General features: G+C 43.3%; 2 protein-coding genes across 4 annotated transcripts in view; one reads left to right on the plus strand and one right to left on the minus strand.

Moving 5' to 3' along the window:
• The window catches only part of sema4gb (sema domain, immunoglobulin domain (Ig), transmembrane domain (TM) and short cytoplasmic domain, (semaphorin) 4Gb), a 39110-nt gene extending 24445 nt beyond the window's left edge, over positions 1-14665 (plus strand). For 2 of the 3 annotated variants that reach the window (XM_086196467.1, XM_086196468.1), the window contains exons 10-15: positions 1485-1623; positions 2448-2670; positions 2927-3042; positions 3587-3741; positions 5453-5514; positions 6050-14665. In XM_086196467.1, coding sequence (XP_086052593.1) covers positions 1485-1623; positions 2448-2670; positions 2927-3042; positions 3587-3741; positions 5453-5514; positions 6050-7008 — 1654 coding nt within the window. In that variant the 3' untranslated portion in view covers positions 7009-14665. The remainder of the gene's footprint in view (positions 1-1484; positions 1624-2447; positions 2671-2926; positions 3043-3586; positions 3742-5452; positions 5515-6049) is intronic. The other variant, XR_015111683.1, reaches the window with a different exon arrangement.
• Positions 14622-16809, minus strand: mrpl43 (mitochondrial ribosomal protein L43). Its single transcript, XM_086196470.1, has 3 exons — positions 16511-16809; positions 15665-15771; positions 14622-15120 (listed from the first exon to the last, which is right to left on the minus strand). Exons 1-3 carry the CDS (start codon positions 16639-16641, stop codon positions 14900-14902), a joined length of 459 nt encoding a protein of 152 aa, XP_086052596.1. The 5' UTR covers positions 16642-16809; the 3' UTR covers positions 14622-14899.
• Between the last annotated feature and the right edge of the window lie 152 nt (positions 16810-16961).

A 16961-nucleotide genomic window follows, 5' to 3' on the forward strand; every position in this document is an offset into this window, starting at 1 on the left:
GGCTAAACATGGAGGCCAAAACATGTAAATACAAGTATGATGTCACGTGAGGCAACCATCTGCTGGAAAGCAAAGAATCTTAATTTGAATAATGTTTAGAGATTCTTTTAAAAGAAAAGTTGTTTTTTTTTATTCATTTATTGTTGCAGCAAGGCCTATTTTAGCAATACATGTGAGATATGCCATGTTTGGCCAAAAACTGACCTGTTATGTCATCTGACCTGCTTTGCTTACGGCTCATAACACAGAATAAAACAAAAGTAGCGTTTTGTAATGTAACATTTTAATGAGTTGTGTTTTTACGATGTGACCCTTTGGTGCCATTTAGCTGTTACCTTTGCCTCTGGGAACTATTTTCTGGCATCATGAAGATAAAACAATTCATCTCAGAATCGACGGACTAACTGATAATGAAGAAAAGAAAAAAAAAAACACTTCAAGCCCTCGATGAGCTGTTAAATCTCTGTCAAAGGGGACGAAGCCAAAACTGCAGTCAAATCTGATGTGACAGAGGACGACGGATGCCAGTGGAATATCTGGCAGCGTTTCCAGTGTGTGTCTGTGCTGATATGCAGAGTCACGCCGCATAAAACTTTCCCAAGGGTGTTTAGATTCAGATGGAGAGGATAGCAGTAATGCTATCTATTCTCACTTGTCCTTTCGCTGCCACACTTCCTTCTGTTGATATTGGATCTCCACGTCTGTTGCCTCGCTCACTGCACCAGCTGTCCTTTCTTCTTCTTTTCCTTTCATTTTTTTTCGTCGCCTTTTTTTTTTTTTTTTTTTTTTTGTCTTCTTTTAAAACACTACACCTGTGTAAGTAGGGGTCGTCATTATGCATTAGACTCAAGCAAGCAAGAGTGAGTAAGGCCCTAAGCTATATTGCTCTCTAGTTTTCAAGGCAGATTCTGGTTTCACTTCAAGCTCATTTTTCTCACTTGAATGCTTTTGAAGAATCACAATAGACTTAAGAATGTGACGCAGACATTCTCCCCCCGTTACTAATCTCACCTGTAGGCCTCAGGATGAAGGGTCACCTGGCTCCCACCTCCCGACTCATGCTATCAGACAAAGCCTCTCTATTGCCAAAACCTCAAGTGGGTTTGTTTTGTTCATGACTCACTGGGAGTGGGTATTGTTCAAATATTCCCTTCTGGAGTGGATGATGAAAGTATCATGGAGATAAACTGGGAAAATTACACACTTGTCAGCCACTCCTGCATGGTTATTCAAGGCTAATTGATAAGTTTCAACAGGTAGACGTGAAAAACACTCCTCTGAGATGAAAACAGCTCTTCCCTCAGCCGCCCGGTTAACTTTTCACTTGTCAGTGGCCACTTATGAGCGGGGATGTCTTTGAAATGGGATCTGGGTGGCAGTAGCTCCCCACATAAAAAAACCTCCCAGTGTTTATTGAGGGTTGAATCATTAATCCTGGATGTGTCCTCTGCCGGTGGTGGTGGTGTCGGGGTATTGCCTTTCAGGAAGAATATCAAAGCATCTGCTATCTGCCAGTACGCCTTCTCAGATGTACAGAAGGCTTTTGAGGGTCCGTACATGGAGGTGCAGGACTCAAAGTGGAGGGAGTACACAGGCAAGGTTCCAGAGCCGAGACCTGGATCTGTAAGTTTCATCTTTTAAAGGAACAGGACAGGTTTTTGAGAAATACACTTATTTACCATCCTTTTGTCTCAGTCTGTACATTAAAGCGACCGTCTTATGACTTTTTAGCTTAGCACAATGAAAGGTTCATGGATGGGAAGTGTTAGCACACCTCTGTCCAGCATCCTCCAAAACATTTTTTTCTCCGAAGGGAACTGTACGTAACATTCAAAGAATGAACTACAAACCCAGTTGTAGGGTCAGACACATACCCGGCTAGCAGGGTCAGCCAACATTAGCCACAAATTCTAGTGATGTTAAAGAAAATGTTTTAGTCTCAAATACATTTAAGGTTACCTCTTAGTCATGTTGAATAATCCTATAAGGTTTAATGTTTAGTAAGACAAAATGTTTTGGGGATGTTGCTTTAGGTTTTACCTTTAATCTGTTGCCTCGATTGAAATTTCCAAATTAAAGGTTATTACATGGTATTCTATGTTTTGGAAGAACAAATGGAAAAATTCCCTGTCAAAAAAACCCAAAACAAACCAAAACATTTTTATCTGGGTAGTTGGAACTACTTTCCTGATCTTGCTGATGCCTTTTGACAGAGGAATGCTAACAGCTAAGCTAAGCTAACTAGCGGTCATCTCATCTCCCATATGCGCATATAGAGGAGAGAAGAGTCTGTATATTCTTGTCTGGCTCTGGAGAGGATGCCAAATAAACATATTCTCCCAAAAGTTGCCATGTTCCTTTAAGAATTCCAGTCATTAGAGTATTAAATGTACCAAGAGCGTTTGTTTTTTTTGTTTTTTTAATCATTTCACTTCTCGTCTCCTCAGTGTATCACAGATCTGCACAGGTCCCAGGGCATCAACTCATCACGGGACCTTCCAGATAATGTCCTCACTTTTGCCAGAAGGCACCCGCTAATGGCCAACCAGGTGCACCCTATAGGAGTGCGCCCTCTCATGTTCAAGAGGAGTGTCAACTACGTCAAGATAGCGGTGCACAAGCAGCCGGCGCTGGATGGAAGCATCTATACTGTTCTGTTTCTGGGGACTGGTGAGCTTGTACTTTCTTTGTAAATTCTGTAGTTTCCACTGACTGCTGCTATTTCAAAATTAACTGCATGGATATGTTTCGATTCCGTCATCAGGATTCGGACCTGTTCTCCATTATATTCTCAAACCAAGTGTTTCTTGCCGATGGAGTGACTGTTGTGACGTTTCAGATCTGCATTCTTGGTGTTTTATTGGGATTTGTTGAGTATCAAAAATGGAGATGAATTGAATAATCCAGGTTATATTATTTCCTATAGATGATGGCTGGCTGCACAGAGCTGTAGACATCGATGGAGAGATGCATATTATAGAGGAGCTGCAGCTGTTCGTCAAACCGCAGCCCATAGAGAGCATGGTGGTAGCTTCTGCTCTGGTAAGCATTCGTCTATGCAGCATTGTAGAAGAAAAGTACAACTGCTTAACAGAAAATTAGAAAAAGGAATTGGAATGTAATTGCCAAATAACTGACCTTAAAAGAATATCATTAGTAATTTAAAACCAAAAAAGCAAAACCTCTGTACGTCCATCGGTTTCTGTCAAAGGAACGGGCAACAACAAAAAAGAAAATTTACTGGAAAAAATGCTTTCAAACCTATCATAAAGTTTGACTTTTACAGTAATCGCTAATTGATTAGAAATAATGTTCCAAAACCCCTCAAAAATCCCTTTAAACTTACAACCAAGTGATGTTTTTGATTATTTATTGAGTAGTGTTTTTGAGTCTTGTTGGCTCAATTTTAAATCACCGGGCGTCTCAACATCAACCAAAATATGTTTGGATGTAACAGTCCCCGTTGAGCAGCATCACCTCAAATGGGCGTCTGCAGCTTATGAAGATTCAACCTGGGGGTTCAGGGAGCCCCCGATTTAAACTGCAGAAAAGATTAATAATGCAAGATATTTTTCTGTTTTAACAGCGGAGCATCTACGTCGGCTCCCACTCCGGAGTTGTCCAGGTACCGATGTCTGCCTGTCAGAGGTACACTTCCTGTTACGACTGTGTGTTTGCCAGAGACCCCTTCTGTGGCTGGGATGGGAAGGTGTGTGTGGAGATATCCTCACGTGCACAGAGGTGAGGGAACACACAGTTATGCGATAAATAATTATCCTAAAGTTAATCGACCTGATGTCTCTTCAGCACCTTCGAACGCTACATGTATGGAAATGTTCAAAACTCTTGGTTGCCTCTCTAGAAAGGAGTAATGTTGACAAAGAGTTCATTTTTGCAATACATGACCTTTTTTTGGATGGTAATTTTTCACTTCTGGGTTGTGAAAGAGCCTTATTAATTATTTATACAGCTTGTTTTCCCTCCAACTGAAGCAGGTCTAAGACAATGAAGTCGACCTGGATTTTTCTCTTCTGCTCTGTTCAGCGCAGCGGGAAATGTTTGTGAATGCGCTGGTTTGAATTTCAAATGACTGGCCAGAAAAAATGTTTGGATTTGAAAACACACTTCAGGTCCAGTGCTTCAGTGCAAGTCTGATATCATTATTTTGTTTTCCTGGTGAAGTATGCTCAAATCCACTTAAGATCAGGCGGACTAAAGTTTGTGGAAGCATCCTGATAAGTTTGACGGATGCTCGTAACGATACTGAGGACAGTAATGAAATCACGCTCAACAGCAGACTGCAGATTGTTTATGCCTGTTTTCATTCCATCTGCATGAGGTGCCAGCAAACATCCTCATCTCAGTTACACATCAGCCTCCTGTGGGTTTGTTTGATGTTTTGGAGCCAGCATCATTTTCAGAAAAAGCACAAAGATGCTCATCAAATATTTGTTGTACACTTTATTCAGTATAATGTTACCTAGTCCAGAATATCCTGCCCTGGAGTGACCGTCGAGAGACAGAGAGGAAAACATATTGCGGGGGTTCCCGTGCTTTGATTAATTAGTGGCCACTAATTTAAAGTTCAGTGGGTTTTACTGTTTATAAAAAAAAGCGATTCATTTTTCATTGAAATATTCATATAAAGTGGTGGTGCAGTGGTTAGTGGAGTCTCCATGTTCTCCCTGTTCCTGCTGGGTTCTCTCTGGTACTCCAGCTTCCTCCACAGTCCAAAGACATCAAGAGGGACCAGGTTAATCCAGACTCTAAATTGACCGTAGGCGTGGCTGGGAGAGCCAATGGTTGTCTGTCTCTATGTGTTGGCCCTGCCATGGACTGGTGACCTGTCCAGGGTGAACCCCGCCTCTCACCTGAAGGCAGCTGAGATAGGCTCCACCCCCATCCCACCCCCGTGACCCTTAACAGGATAAGCGGAAGAAAATGGATGGATGGATGGATATTCATATAAAGTACAGAAAGTAGTCAAATTCAATACAAAGGGGTTTGTCCCATCTTTCTAGTTAGTTTCTAATACCTGGTACTGATTTGGAGTCCCGAGGTCACATGACATGGAGACTGTTAGAAAAGAATACCCTGCATTTTGCAGTATAAAAAAAACACAGTTAATTTTGCAGTAAAATATTCATATAGAATATAAGAGGCAATAAACAAGAGGCGTGTCCTGTATCTCCAGTCCAGCGCTAACACCTGGTGCTGATTTGGAGTCCCAAGCTCACGTGACATGGAAACTGTGCCAAAAAGAAAACTACTGAGTAGTGGAATGTATGAGAGAAGCAAATTTTAATACTAAAATACTGACATAAAATATGAAATGAAATAGGTATGATTTGAGGCAACAAGTGGATGGGAGCGTGGGAACGAGGGAGCGTGAGTGAAGCTGGGAGGGGAAGTTCTTCCTTCAGATCGTTTGAACCATGTTACCTTGTTTCAGGTCAAACCTTACGCAGGACATCCTGACAGGGACTAAAGGCTGTAAGGAGAATTCAGGAAATGGTAGGTGTTGAAACACACGCGCGTGCGCGCACACACACACACACACACACACACACACACACACACACACACACACACACACTCAGAAATATTACAGTACCTCCCTTCCATTCTGTCAGATAAGTTCCTCACTCACAGATTATGGGGTGAAACAAGTCCAACACCTAATCCTCTGTGCTCAGCCTGAAAACTCAAGCATTTAGTAGCTATTAAGGGATTTCATTAGGTGCACCCACCTCACCCGTCCCATCCCCCACGTCCCAGCGAGCACATTATGAGCAGTTCCTCTCTTGCTGGAGGTCATGGCGGTGCTGCTGGCTGCATTGCAGAGGACTTGCCATATTTAAACAGACTTGTAAAGGAAACTGATGTTGAAATGTGGAGCCGCATTGGTTGCTCACCTCAATTTGTAGTGGCTTGACATCTCAATCTGTATTCATCTCTGTCCCACTGCAGGTTGGTTCCTCCTCACTCCACCTCACTTGACTTTTCTTTCATCTGTTTTTAGCTCTCATAACTCTTGTCTGCTCCTCAGTGGTCCATCGGAGGCGTTCCGTGATGGCGGGTGATGATGTGCTACTCCAGTGTGAATTGCACTCCAACTTGGCAACTCCACGCTGGACCCTAAATGGCAAAGAACTCCAGGGATATGGCCTCAATTCGGGCTACCGTATCGGCACAGACGGCCTCCTCATAATCGGGGCTCGTGCCCAACAGAGCGGGTCTTACCGCTGCTTCGCTGTGGAGAATGCCGTGTCTGTCCTTGTTTATTTATACACAGTCAGAGTGCACACAGATTCATACTTCCCTGTGGAGCCCACTGCCACAACTATCCCCACGACGGTTTCCAGCCCGACTGTTATCTCAACCAGCAGCCCCACGGAGCGGCCCCTACCCTCCCCTCCCGCCCCGCTGCCTCCAGGGCCTGAGTTCCAGACCTACCGACACATGGAGGCCGTGTACATCTCCCTGGTGGCTCTCCTGGGAGGGCTGTGCTTGGTGTTGACTGTGGTGTTACTTTATGTGAGCTTCTGCACCAGACGGGCCTCTCAAGACAGAAAATACTCCCAGCAGGGGCTGCAGGTTCTCGGGGCCTCCGACAGAAAGAGGAGCTCTCATTTTGAGCTGAAAACCATCTCCAGCCACTGCAACGGCCGCCGGTCTATCTCAGTTCCAACATTCGGGGACTTAAGTGACGGGTTTCTCCAGATAGTCCCAGGTGAGGGCCAGATGTCTCCAGCAAAAACCCCGCCCCCTGCCCCACCTCTTCCTATGCCACCGCCCCTGCCCAACATGGACTATGCCAATGGGTTGTCGGCTACTCTTCCTAGCGTGCTGCGGAAGATGAACGGGAACAGCTACGTGCTACTGAGGCAGGCAGACCCTGATTGCATGTCGCCGCTGTACCACTCCTTCACAGAGGAGCTCAACAGGATCCTGGAGAAGAGGAAACACACACAGATAGACCTCCAGCCTGACGAGAGCTCCATCTAGGACCCTCCGCTCATTCGCTCTCACACTTATTTATTTTTACCCTTGAAATGTGCAGCCTCCTGTGACAAACGGCCCATGAATTTCACTTCTGGACAGAACAAGAGATTGCTCTTCAAAACGTGGGCCCACGAGAACTTTGGTCGTTGACTACACTATTACATTTTTCATAACTATAAAACGAATAAGGAGCCTAATGATGTTACATCAGTGTAAATATCCTGGTGGCCAGTGAAAGACGGAGGTCAAGGAAGCAAAGTGGTTTAAATGACTGACTGAGCAATGTCCAGAAGGCGATCAGGTATTTTTGAGACTGTCGAAGGATTGAAAATGTTTTTAGTGCCATGTAATATTTTAGCCCTCTATGGAGCCTGGAATGACTGAATGCAGGAACACATGACCTTCCTTCCACTCAAGCTGTTCCTGTTTGTCCCTGGTGACTGTTTCCCTGGTCTGGACCAGTTCTGACACATCCATTATCTTCGGACCGTAATCTGTATCACCAACGCCACTTTAAGTCCTCTCACAACGCTGATGGGGCCTCCGCTTGCCTTGGAGAGCCCACTCTTTAACGACACATGGCTAAGTTTACAAATTGCTTCTCAGTCCAAACCGGACAGTTTCTACGTCCCAGACTGTCCCTCATTGCCCCCCGCGTGTGCGTGTGTGTGAGACATCAGTGTTGAGCCTCCAGTCTCCGCGCTAATCTACCTGAAGGACTACTTTTAAGACTTATCATGACTTTTTTTTTTTTCTTAAAAAAGGACGCCATGTATTCCTCCATATTTTATCGAAACAAGTTTTGGCATATTAGCGGATGGACGAGCTGAAAGGAGGATTATGCTTCGGCATTGTTAGAAACTTTTCATACAAGTTGTGAGCTTCTTTTCACAGGTAAAACTTTATCAGGCTGCCGCTGATGGTTTGTTTCATGAGGAATCAGACGATTTAGCCTCATGTTGTGTTAACACCAAAAAGAATTTTTGCATCATCTGGAGTTTGTTTGCACGATTACTTTGTGTTCAGTCACACCACAAGTATGCGAACCAGCGAGTATTCTGTTCCGAAAGAAGACAGAAATACTGCTGTTGTACTACTGTTAATGTGCATTTTAACAGTAATTTCAGCATGCATTTGCAGCCTCATTGAAAATTGCTCCATGGTGTTTGGGGACATGAGGACTTGCTGGTGAATCCGTGTCTTTTGACTTTCACGCGTCATCTCGTGGCTTTGGTTTGGTGTGAACACAACACGAGTCCATGGCTGCATCCTCAAATTGCTGTTTCTGTGGACTTCACGTAGACTCACAGTGTTCAGGACTCCTGACGTTTTCATGTAAATCCGAAAGTAAATACTTGCAGGTGTCATCGGTGTTCCTGCCTCTTTCAGTTCCGACCAGTCGCTACTTAACATAGCTGGTCGTTCATGAGAAATCAGCTGGGGTTCCCAACGTGCACCTAAAAAGAAAAGTGGGGTGGGATTTTGAAGAGTTGCACACATTTACAGAGACGCTTTTCCCAGATTAATCTGAGAGGAACATTGCTGTGACAGCTCCCAGTAATCCAGACACAGTGTTTACTAAATTTCCCCCAAAAGATTTGCTCAAAATGTGTCAAAATTTGGTTTCCTCGTAAGCCCCCAAGATCATCAGGGTCGTGTCATCGCACGCTGATGTCCTGTGAGACGGCCAGTGTCCAGAAGTGTCTAGAACACAGTGAGTCGACGTTTCTTGACTTTTAAGGGATAGCTCACGCACAACTGAAAATGCCCTCAAAAGACAAAAGTTATGACTTGAAAATTCATCCGTTGCGTTGCGTGAGAGCAGGAGCTTGAAGCAAATTCCTTCATCTCATTCCAACCACTCTTTTCTCGTGTAAATAGCAATAATGAAAGCACTGATGCAGCTGTTGGTTGTGTTGTGTCGGTGTCAGTGGAAGCACCTGTAGCAAACTCCAAAACTGTCAGGACTTTCTATTTTTCTATCTGTCAGATGTTTTTTAGCATTTATGTGAGAATGCAGCCGCTTCGTTCAGCAGAGTAGCAGCCAGTTTGTGGTCAGATTCACTGAAGGCCACAGACCGGCTTCAGACACCTGGAGGCCGAATTGCTTATATTTGATATAAAGTCTAAAGCTTGTCTTTGTCAGGCTTGAACCCTATTTTTGGAAAATAGCTCCTTATAGTCTTGAGGATTTTGCTTCATTCTGGGAAATTAATTTAATCACAACCGTTATTTAAAATTTGCGTTAGAAATGGGCATGACAACAAAAAAACAAAACCTGAATGAAATATGCTGGCTTGTCCTTGGCAGAGACCTTCACACTGAAAAGCTTGTTCACCTGACATCAGAGCTGTGCCAAAACAGCAGCAACTGCAGAGCTTTCACAACACAAGGTGAACAGAGCCGTGGTTTAATAGTACATGTAATACTGAGATAGAAGTGACAGAAATGAACCTCCGAGTAGTCCGAACATGTCACGGCAAGAGGTAATAAAGAAGGTCTTTGTAGCGAAGTGTGGAATCAGCTCTTGTTGCAGCGGGTCATCTCTCCGGTGATCCGCAGCTGTCATCTGACAGCAGTTCTTGGCTCGTCTCCACCAAAGAGGGGACGACGGCCTCGTGTCTGTTTACGCTGTCGTCTCTGCAGGTGAAAGCAGACAGAAAACATTTGACCCGCGTGTCCTGGTTACTCATGCAGCAAACAGATGACGATACGAGAGGACAAGCTGGCAGGAGACACTCGTCTTTCATCTTCTCATCTGCTTTGTTAAACCTTCCGTCCTCCTCAGTAGACACAGACACAGCAGTGCACTTTAGGGAGGCTGGTAGATGTCCTGGACAGATGGTCGGCCGCCAAATTTTTTTTTAAAGAAATTCTCTGACATGTCCCACTTCCGCTTGAATTTTTTTTTTTCAACCTGGCAAATTCTCAAAGACTTCATGCTAAACTTCATTTTTGCTTTTATTAAGAGGAGCAAGGGCAGGGTCTCCTTACTGACAATGAGTCTGGAAAGAACTAGAGAGCGCTCAGATTGCACGCTTCAGCCTCGGAGCCGATGTGAACACTGGACATGAACATCGGCTCACTGAACTCCCAGATCCAAAATAAAATCCAGATTTCTGGAAGCTGGAACATCCTCTTCTTTCAGCCATTTGAACATCTGGACTAAAGCAATTTGTCAATGACGTGTCCTGAAATTGGGCTAATGAAGTAGTTACGTCCTGTCAGTGGTCTAGAACAATCTCCAGGATCCAGGATCTACAATTTGATCCAGATCTCTTGAAGTTGATCACTTGTTCCTTGTAATATTTCCACCAAATTTCATCCAGATCCACCCAATAGTCCTGGAGATGTCCTGCTGCTGACTGATCTCATTCCCTTGCTGGCCCTTTGTATCTTCTCTCATGCTGCCTGTTGATATCAACACGGGTAGTGAGTCTGATACCAGAGCTTGTTTTTTTTTTTCTTGAATGTCACTTTTTTGGTGTTATTATTGACACTTTAAGTTTACACAAAACACTTCTCAAGAGGTGAACACAAAAGCATTTAATTCAAATGAATTCAAAAGAAATTCATTTGAATTGCACGCTCGGTTGGATGATGTGTATTTTTCTGCAGAATCATTCATGATCTGGTACGATGGAAAAGAATCTGGATCCATGCGTGGATTAGCAGCAACATAACCGTCTCCGGTCTGTGAGTGAAGTCAGTATCAGCACCCAATTCCAATATTCCTGATCTTCTGTCCGTCTCTAATCAAAAACAGACATTTAATTGTACAATTAGAGATGGGTTTTTTTTAGATGTTTTTGGCCTTTAATGACAGCCATGACTCGGCTGAATGCGGCTGCGTCAACTCAGCTGCAGGTCCCGTTTATATGGCAAACATTAAACCCAAGTCAAACTCTCATCGTTATTTCACCTTGCCAGCAACTGGAATGAGCCAAAGGGCCCAGAGTGTCCGATTAGGCCCGAATGCCTGGAAGAGGATTGTTTACCATATTCATGGTGGCCTTCAAGCTATTGGCCAAGTCTTTGAGAGGGAATTATTGGAGCCGAATCATCAACATAAAAATCTCATTATATGCAGATGATCTCCTTTTATATATTTCAGATGCCACTAAGTCAATACCAAAGGTTTTGGACCTCTTTTTTCACTTTGGCCAAAAAAAAAAAGACCTCTTTAATTCTGATATATCTTACGTAAGTGTTTTGATCCGCGCCGCTCACTCCTTCCGTGACCTTGCCTCACCGTTTGACTTGACCTGTGCCTTCCGGTTGGCCACACATGGAACAGATGCCAGCACATCTGGAAGTGTTGCAGTTGTTAGTCTTTTAGGCCTCCCCCCCCCCCCCTTCTTTCCATACTCGTATTTATCTGTGCTGTGTCACCCTCCTCTTTTGTTTGTGTTGCAGGGCAGCATCATCCGTTACTCTGTGTACACACTCACTCATGTCATGGAGTCTCCTGAGTTTTCAGGGAGGCAGACATCTCTACTATAAATCTCACTGTGTCAGACGGGTGGATCAGGGTTGAGAGTCAGACAGAGTGAAGGGTAATTTATAAATGTGCTTCATGTGAGTATTTAATTTCATTGAAATCTGAGTTTTCGTGTTGGGTAACATTTTATTGTACTGAAGCCGAGAATGGTCGAGCTTGTAATTATCTTTTTCCATGCCTTTATCCTGAGATAAGTTTATTACGCTGTTATTTCAAGATAACCGAGCTTGTTTTTCTCGGTATTATACGTTAACCTCATTATCTCGAGAATACGACGCTCGTTTTCTCCTGACGTAATGATTCATAGTTATTGCAGCAACAAAAAAAAGCTTAGTTATGTCGTGTGGAAGGTTAGAATGGCCATGTTTGTAGTCACTTACTTTTAATGCCTTTATCTCAAGATCACAAGTTATTCCAGCATAATCTTAGATAAACAACCTTGGTTCAGTTTAGTTTGTGTCTTTACACATACAAAACAAGAGAAAAATGGGCGGATGGAAAAAAAAAAAGGAAATAGAAATAAGTCATGTGCAAGTGAGGGAGAAACCCCAAATCTGCTACTCGAAAAACAACATCGACAACAGAGAAAATACGTATCTATATGAAAAAAAATTGAAATATATAAAATATAAATGTTTTTGTTTTTTTTTTTTCAAATCAAATTACAATCGCAGCTCATTTTCTTGCGATGAAAAGTTGTGGCAAATTCAGCTCATTATCTCAGGAAAACAAAAAGCTGTTTTCTCATCTCAGTTGAAATGTCTGTTTTCAGCTTCTGTCATCATGAGCTTGTAAAATAATTTACTTGATATCTTGAGATAAGGGCCTTAAACAAGTCAGGACAAGCGTGGCCTTTCTTTGCTTCCATCGGTTCTGTGTAACATGATTACAAGTTTTTATAAGTTGAATGTGATATTATATTTAACTGTGTATTATATAAAACTTTGTATATTTCCCCTCATCGTCACATGGTGGAGAATCCCACAAGCTTCGTATCCGTCACGACAATCGCTGCGGCTCTTTTATTCTCACTAAAGGATTGTTTGTTTACAAAAATGGCTCTGCACTTTACGGTATTCTGTGCTAAAGCTAGCATGTTGGCTAACAGCACTCTGTTCCATTTTACACCCAAACTCACAGGGACACACTCGCTTTTTCAGAATATCACTACCACGCCCTGTTCCGTCACTTAGTCAAGATTCAGCGTATTAATATAGACGTCAGCTACTCATGCGGGTTTAGGCCAAAGAAAGTGGTGTTTACAATTTGCACTGTTGGCACGCACTAACACCCCCCCCCCCCCCCGAAGCGCCGCACCTCATTATCACGTCATTTCTGTGGGATTATTTGTGTGTTTTATTGACCTCAAATCTGGTTTCCCTGGTGTGCAACTGGCTGAAGTAACATGGACACTTCTAGAAGCCACCTGGGCTGTTGACAGAACTCTCTCTCTCTCTCTCTCTCTCTCTCTCTCTCTCTCTCTCTCTCTTGCTCTCATGTCTTATTTATTCCAGTTCATTTCATCTCCTCTGGCCTTTATGCAGATTAAAAACCCTGCATTATGTTCATCCGAGGCAAAAATGACATTCACATCATGATATTCTTTTTCTTTCTTTTTTTTTTTTTTTTTTTTTTTTGGCTTGCGGCGAGTTGCAGGGCCACAGTTCTCCACGCGGCCACACATTCATTTACATACATCTTATATGACTGTGACAGCAGAAATGGTAGTTTTAGTGGGGGATAAAATAACCATTTTCTCAGCAGCAATTGAGGCTGTAACTTAGCAACAGCATCTTTATTTAGAGCCTTTAATGCGCTTGTGTGGGTCAAGCTGTGCGCCGTCCCATCAGGGAGCGCGAGGGTGATGAGTACGTCGGCCCTGATAATTGGTGCCATACATGAATGGAAACGCAGGAAGTGGAACGACGCGGCTGTATTTCAAAAAAACATTTTCATCAGCCGGTGACGTGCCGTAACGCAACGCCTCGTCTGTTAGAGCAGGTCATCTCCTCCCGAGTGTTGTTAAATTTGGTGACAGAGATGCAACTTTTCTCTTTGAAGTATGGAAGCCAAACACGGCCGTGCATGTAATTCATTTTCTTAATGACATTATTTCACGATCGCAAGTGAGACGATAAAGCTTGCTGCAATGATGCCTCAATTCATCTCCAGAAAGCCACCTCTTGTTTTTCTAAGAGGGACATTCTGAATAACTTGGACCAGTCATTTCTCTGCATCATTGGTGTATACGTACTACTGCTTCTATCGCCTTAACGATGGCCATGTTGTGACACCTCAAATTCAGTTCCATCCTGTTCGGCCTCGACTGTATCACAGTCTGAAGGCTCGGTAATCACCTTTTTTTTTTCTCAAGCTAAATTCCGCTGTTATCAAGAGCACATGAATTGGTTACTAATTAATATATGAGCTGGCAGCAATTAAGACATCACAAGCATGGCTGTTCTTGGCTCCAGTACTTGAATTCATGTATTTAGACGAATATTCGTGGCGTCGCCAGTCACAGCTCAGCGTCACCGCACACTCGCGCAGATTTTCGGATAAGCGTTTCCTGCAGCCAGTTATAAGTCGGCTGACACATAGCCATCCATCTACAGGCCGCAGACATCCTTCCTGAGGCACCTTTCACTTCCTAGTCCGTTGGCTAATGTTTGGTTATCCACCAGCAAGCTCCTCATGGTCACAAATTACAAATTAGGCATGTGAACGGCCAAGACAGCAGTAAACGCTCTGCCAACATCCGCCTTGTTGAATCTGCACCTGCGCCGTCTGGAGCGCCACCTTCGTTTCCAGCTGCCGCTGATCCAGAGGACGGCCTGCTGTTGAAGGTCGGAAGTCGTCCCTGCAGCTATCACACAAGCATCTGTCACGTGCGTTTACGCTCTGGGCCATGTTAGAAACCATCATCAGTATTACTACTGTAAAAACATGTACATTCCCTGTGTCAAAAAATAAATAAAAAGTCTACAACTGACTGTCGTCTTTGCTTCTTTTAAGTGCAGCGTCAGCATGGCGCAGCGATCCCTTTGTTGCTCCTCCTCCTCCTGACAAGTTCAGACACAAGGAAATCTAAATTTAAACACAGACGCCGGCATTTGCGCACACACAAAAATATTTTTATTACATACAAAGTCTGTTGAGTAGCTCTGCAGTGAATCTTCACATCATCTTGAGATTAAAAAAAAGAAGTTATCTGCTTGTAAGCGTGCCAGCTGACAAGCCTCTGGTGTGTTTGTCTAGCGTGGCGTGCAGAGCCAGCCGTTGGTTAAATTCTGAGACAGAAGCCGGACGAGCAGGTGGGCTGGATCTTCTCGACCTACAGGTTTAACTCAATTAAACACCTTGAACGTGAAACCAGTAATGTCCCAGATGTTTTTACTCGGCACTCCCTTGTTTCGGGGGTCTGACGGGGGTGATACTCAGGGGGCGGTTGGTGAACGGGTGCCACTGTCCCTGGATGCTGGGGTTGTCTGTGTGGAAGGGTTTACGGATGCGGATGACTTCCAGACCTGACTGACTGGTCAGTTTGTTCAGCAGCTCTGAAATCTGTGCAGATGTTTTGCTTGTGATCATTTCTTCCCTTATGTTGCCGTTTACTGCAGGAAAGAAAACAGGAAATCACTAAACATGAGCTATGAGATAAAATAGGACATTTATTTTGAGCCACGGGAACAAAAAGTTTGCAGCAGAGACTATTTAATGTACCATTTAATTCATATAAAAACCCAGTAGAGTTTAAAATTCTCCTTCTTCAATCAGAGCCAGTGCCACAGTGCCCCCTACAGGTTCTACCAGGACATGACAACCCTGAACCTTCATGTGGATTTTAGGGGTTGAAGCATGGTTGTGTTGTTAAGACATCTTAAAATGTGAAATAATGTCAAATAGGTAGTTATTTGAACTCAATAGTTAAGCAGACAAAAAAAACATGAAAACAACACAATCACTTGTAGACTTCTTTTAAATGTGTGAATCTTCATGTTCGTTATAAGAAAAGACATCTTTTGTGTCATCAACCCATTTTCACTAAAGTCTTCTGGACAGAGAACAGTAGATGTCAAACGTGATAATGGAAATTAAAAAAAAAACCTCCAGGTTTCATCAGGTGACCTGGAAGAACAAAGAGCCTTGGGCACTCACAGTATTCTGCAACTATTTTGGGGATCCTGCAGGGCTGCGGGGACACGTAGACGACCGTTCCAGGGTTCTTGTTGGCGTAATCCACCACCCCCTCCTCGATAAATTCCCTGCAGGAGAAGAAGAGCACGACATTTAATTACATAGGCCACTTAATTGTTGCACCCCTGCATGGATTTTATACAAATCACAAGACAACTCATGCCAACTAAGCCTGCTTTTTTGTGTTCAGGACACTAAACTCAACTACGGCGGAATGCTGCCCTCTACTGTTCATTTTAAAGTTCATTTTGACCCCCACCTTCATCTCTGCACCAACCCCTTTATATTGACAAAGTTTGTATCCAATTTTAGAAACATTTCTTCCCATGTTTCTGTACCATGTTAAGGTCAAACTCTTTCACCCCAGTTGAGTTCTGATCCAATCATATTCTGTGTAAAATGTTCCATATTAATTTATCCTGTGCTCTAAATCTAAAAACACCTCGGGATGTTCGTGGTAAACTTGCATGCTTTGGCTGGTAAACAAACACTTCTGGATCCTGATGTTTGTAGTTTCGGATTGCAGGTTTTGCTGAAAGAGTGAGAACTTTTGTCTTAACGGTGCTGATGATGGTGTTAACAGCTTCTGCTGTCATATCTATTAAATATCATGTTGCCTTTTGTTGGGCTGCACCTGGTGATTGCATGAACTATCAGCTCTGGTGTGTCGGCACAAGTCTTGAGTTACCAAACCTATGATTTGGTGCTGTTTCAAACGAGCTTTTAAACGAATCTATCATTATGAAACAACACAGTAAGGTTACTAGATCATCACTGCTGTAAAACACGCTGTATTACTGCTGTTACCTCACTCCCAACGAGCTCTGCGCGTTTTTGGAGAAGATGATGGAGATCCGCTTCAGCTGGCAGACGTACCGACCCACACCGTTCTGTAGAACGCTTTTCAGGAAGCGACTCGGCGTCCCTCTGGACGTCATCGTTTACTGCTCGGTTAACGGTTCGTCAGCAGAATATAAATCTATATATAAATATATTTTAGAAGGAAATACACCCTATAAAAGCGTTAGAACATCAGCAACATTGGTAGAGGGCAAATGGACGAGTACGTTCTACATCCATGTAGCGTTTCCGCTGCACAGTCCGTCGCTAATATATTTCCGAATGAAACATATTGTTGGAGCGGCAGTTTAAAAACAAAAAGACTAATAATATTAACACCAACAAATTAAAATATGTATTATATTTTTTAATGTTGAGAAACATTAATTGAAGTATTTTGTGTTTTCCAAGTATAAAA

Source organism: Aulostomus chinensis, chromosome 23, assembly GCF_037954235.1.
Source record: "Aulostomus chinensis isolate RoL2024-O1b breed Wild chromosome 23, RoL_Achi_v1.0, whole genome shotgun sequence".
NCBI lineage: Eukaryota > Metazoa > Chordata > Actinopteri > Syngnathiformes > Aulostomidae > Aulostomus > Aulostomus chinensis.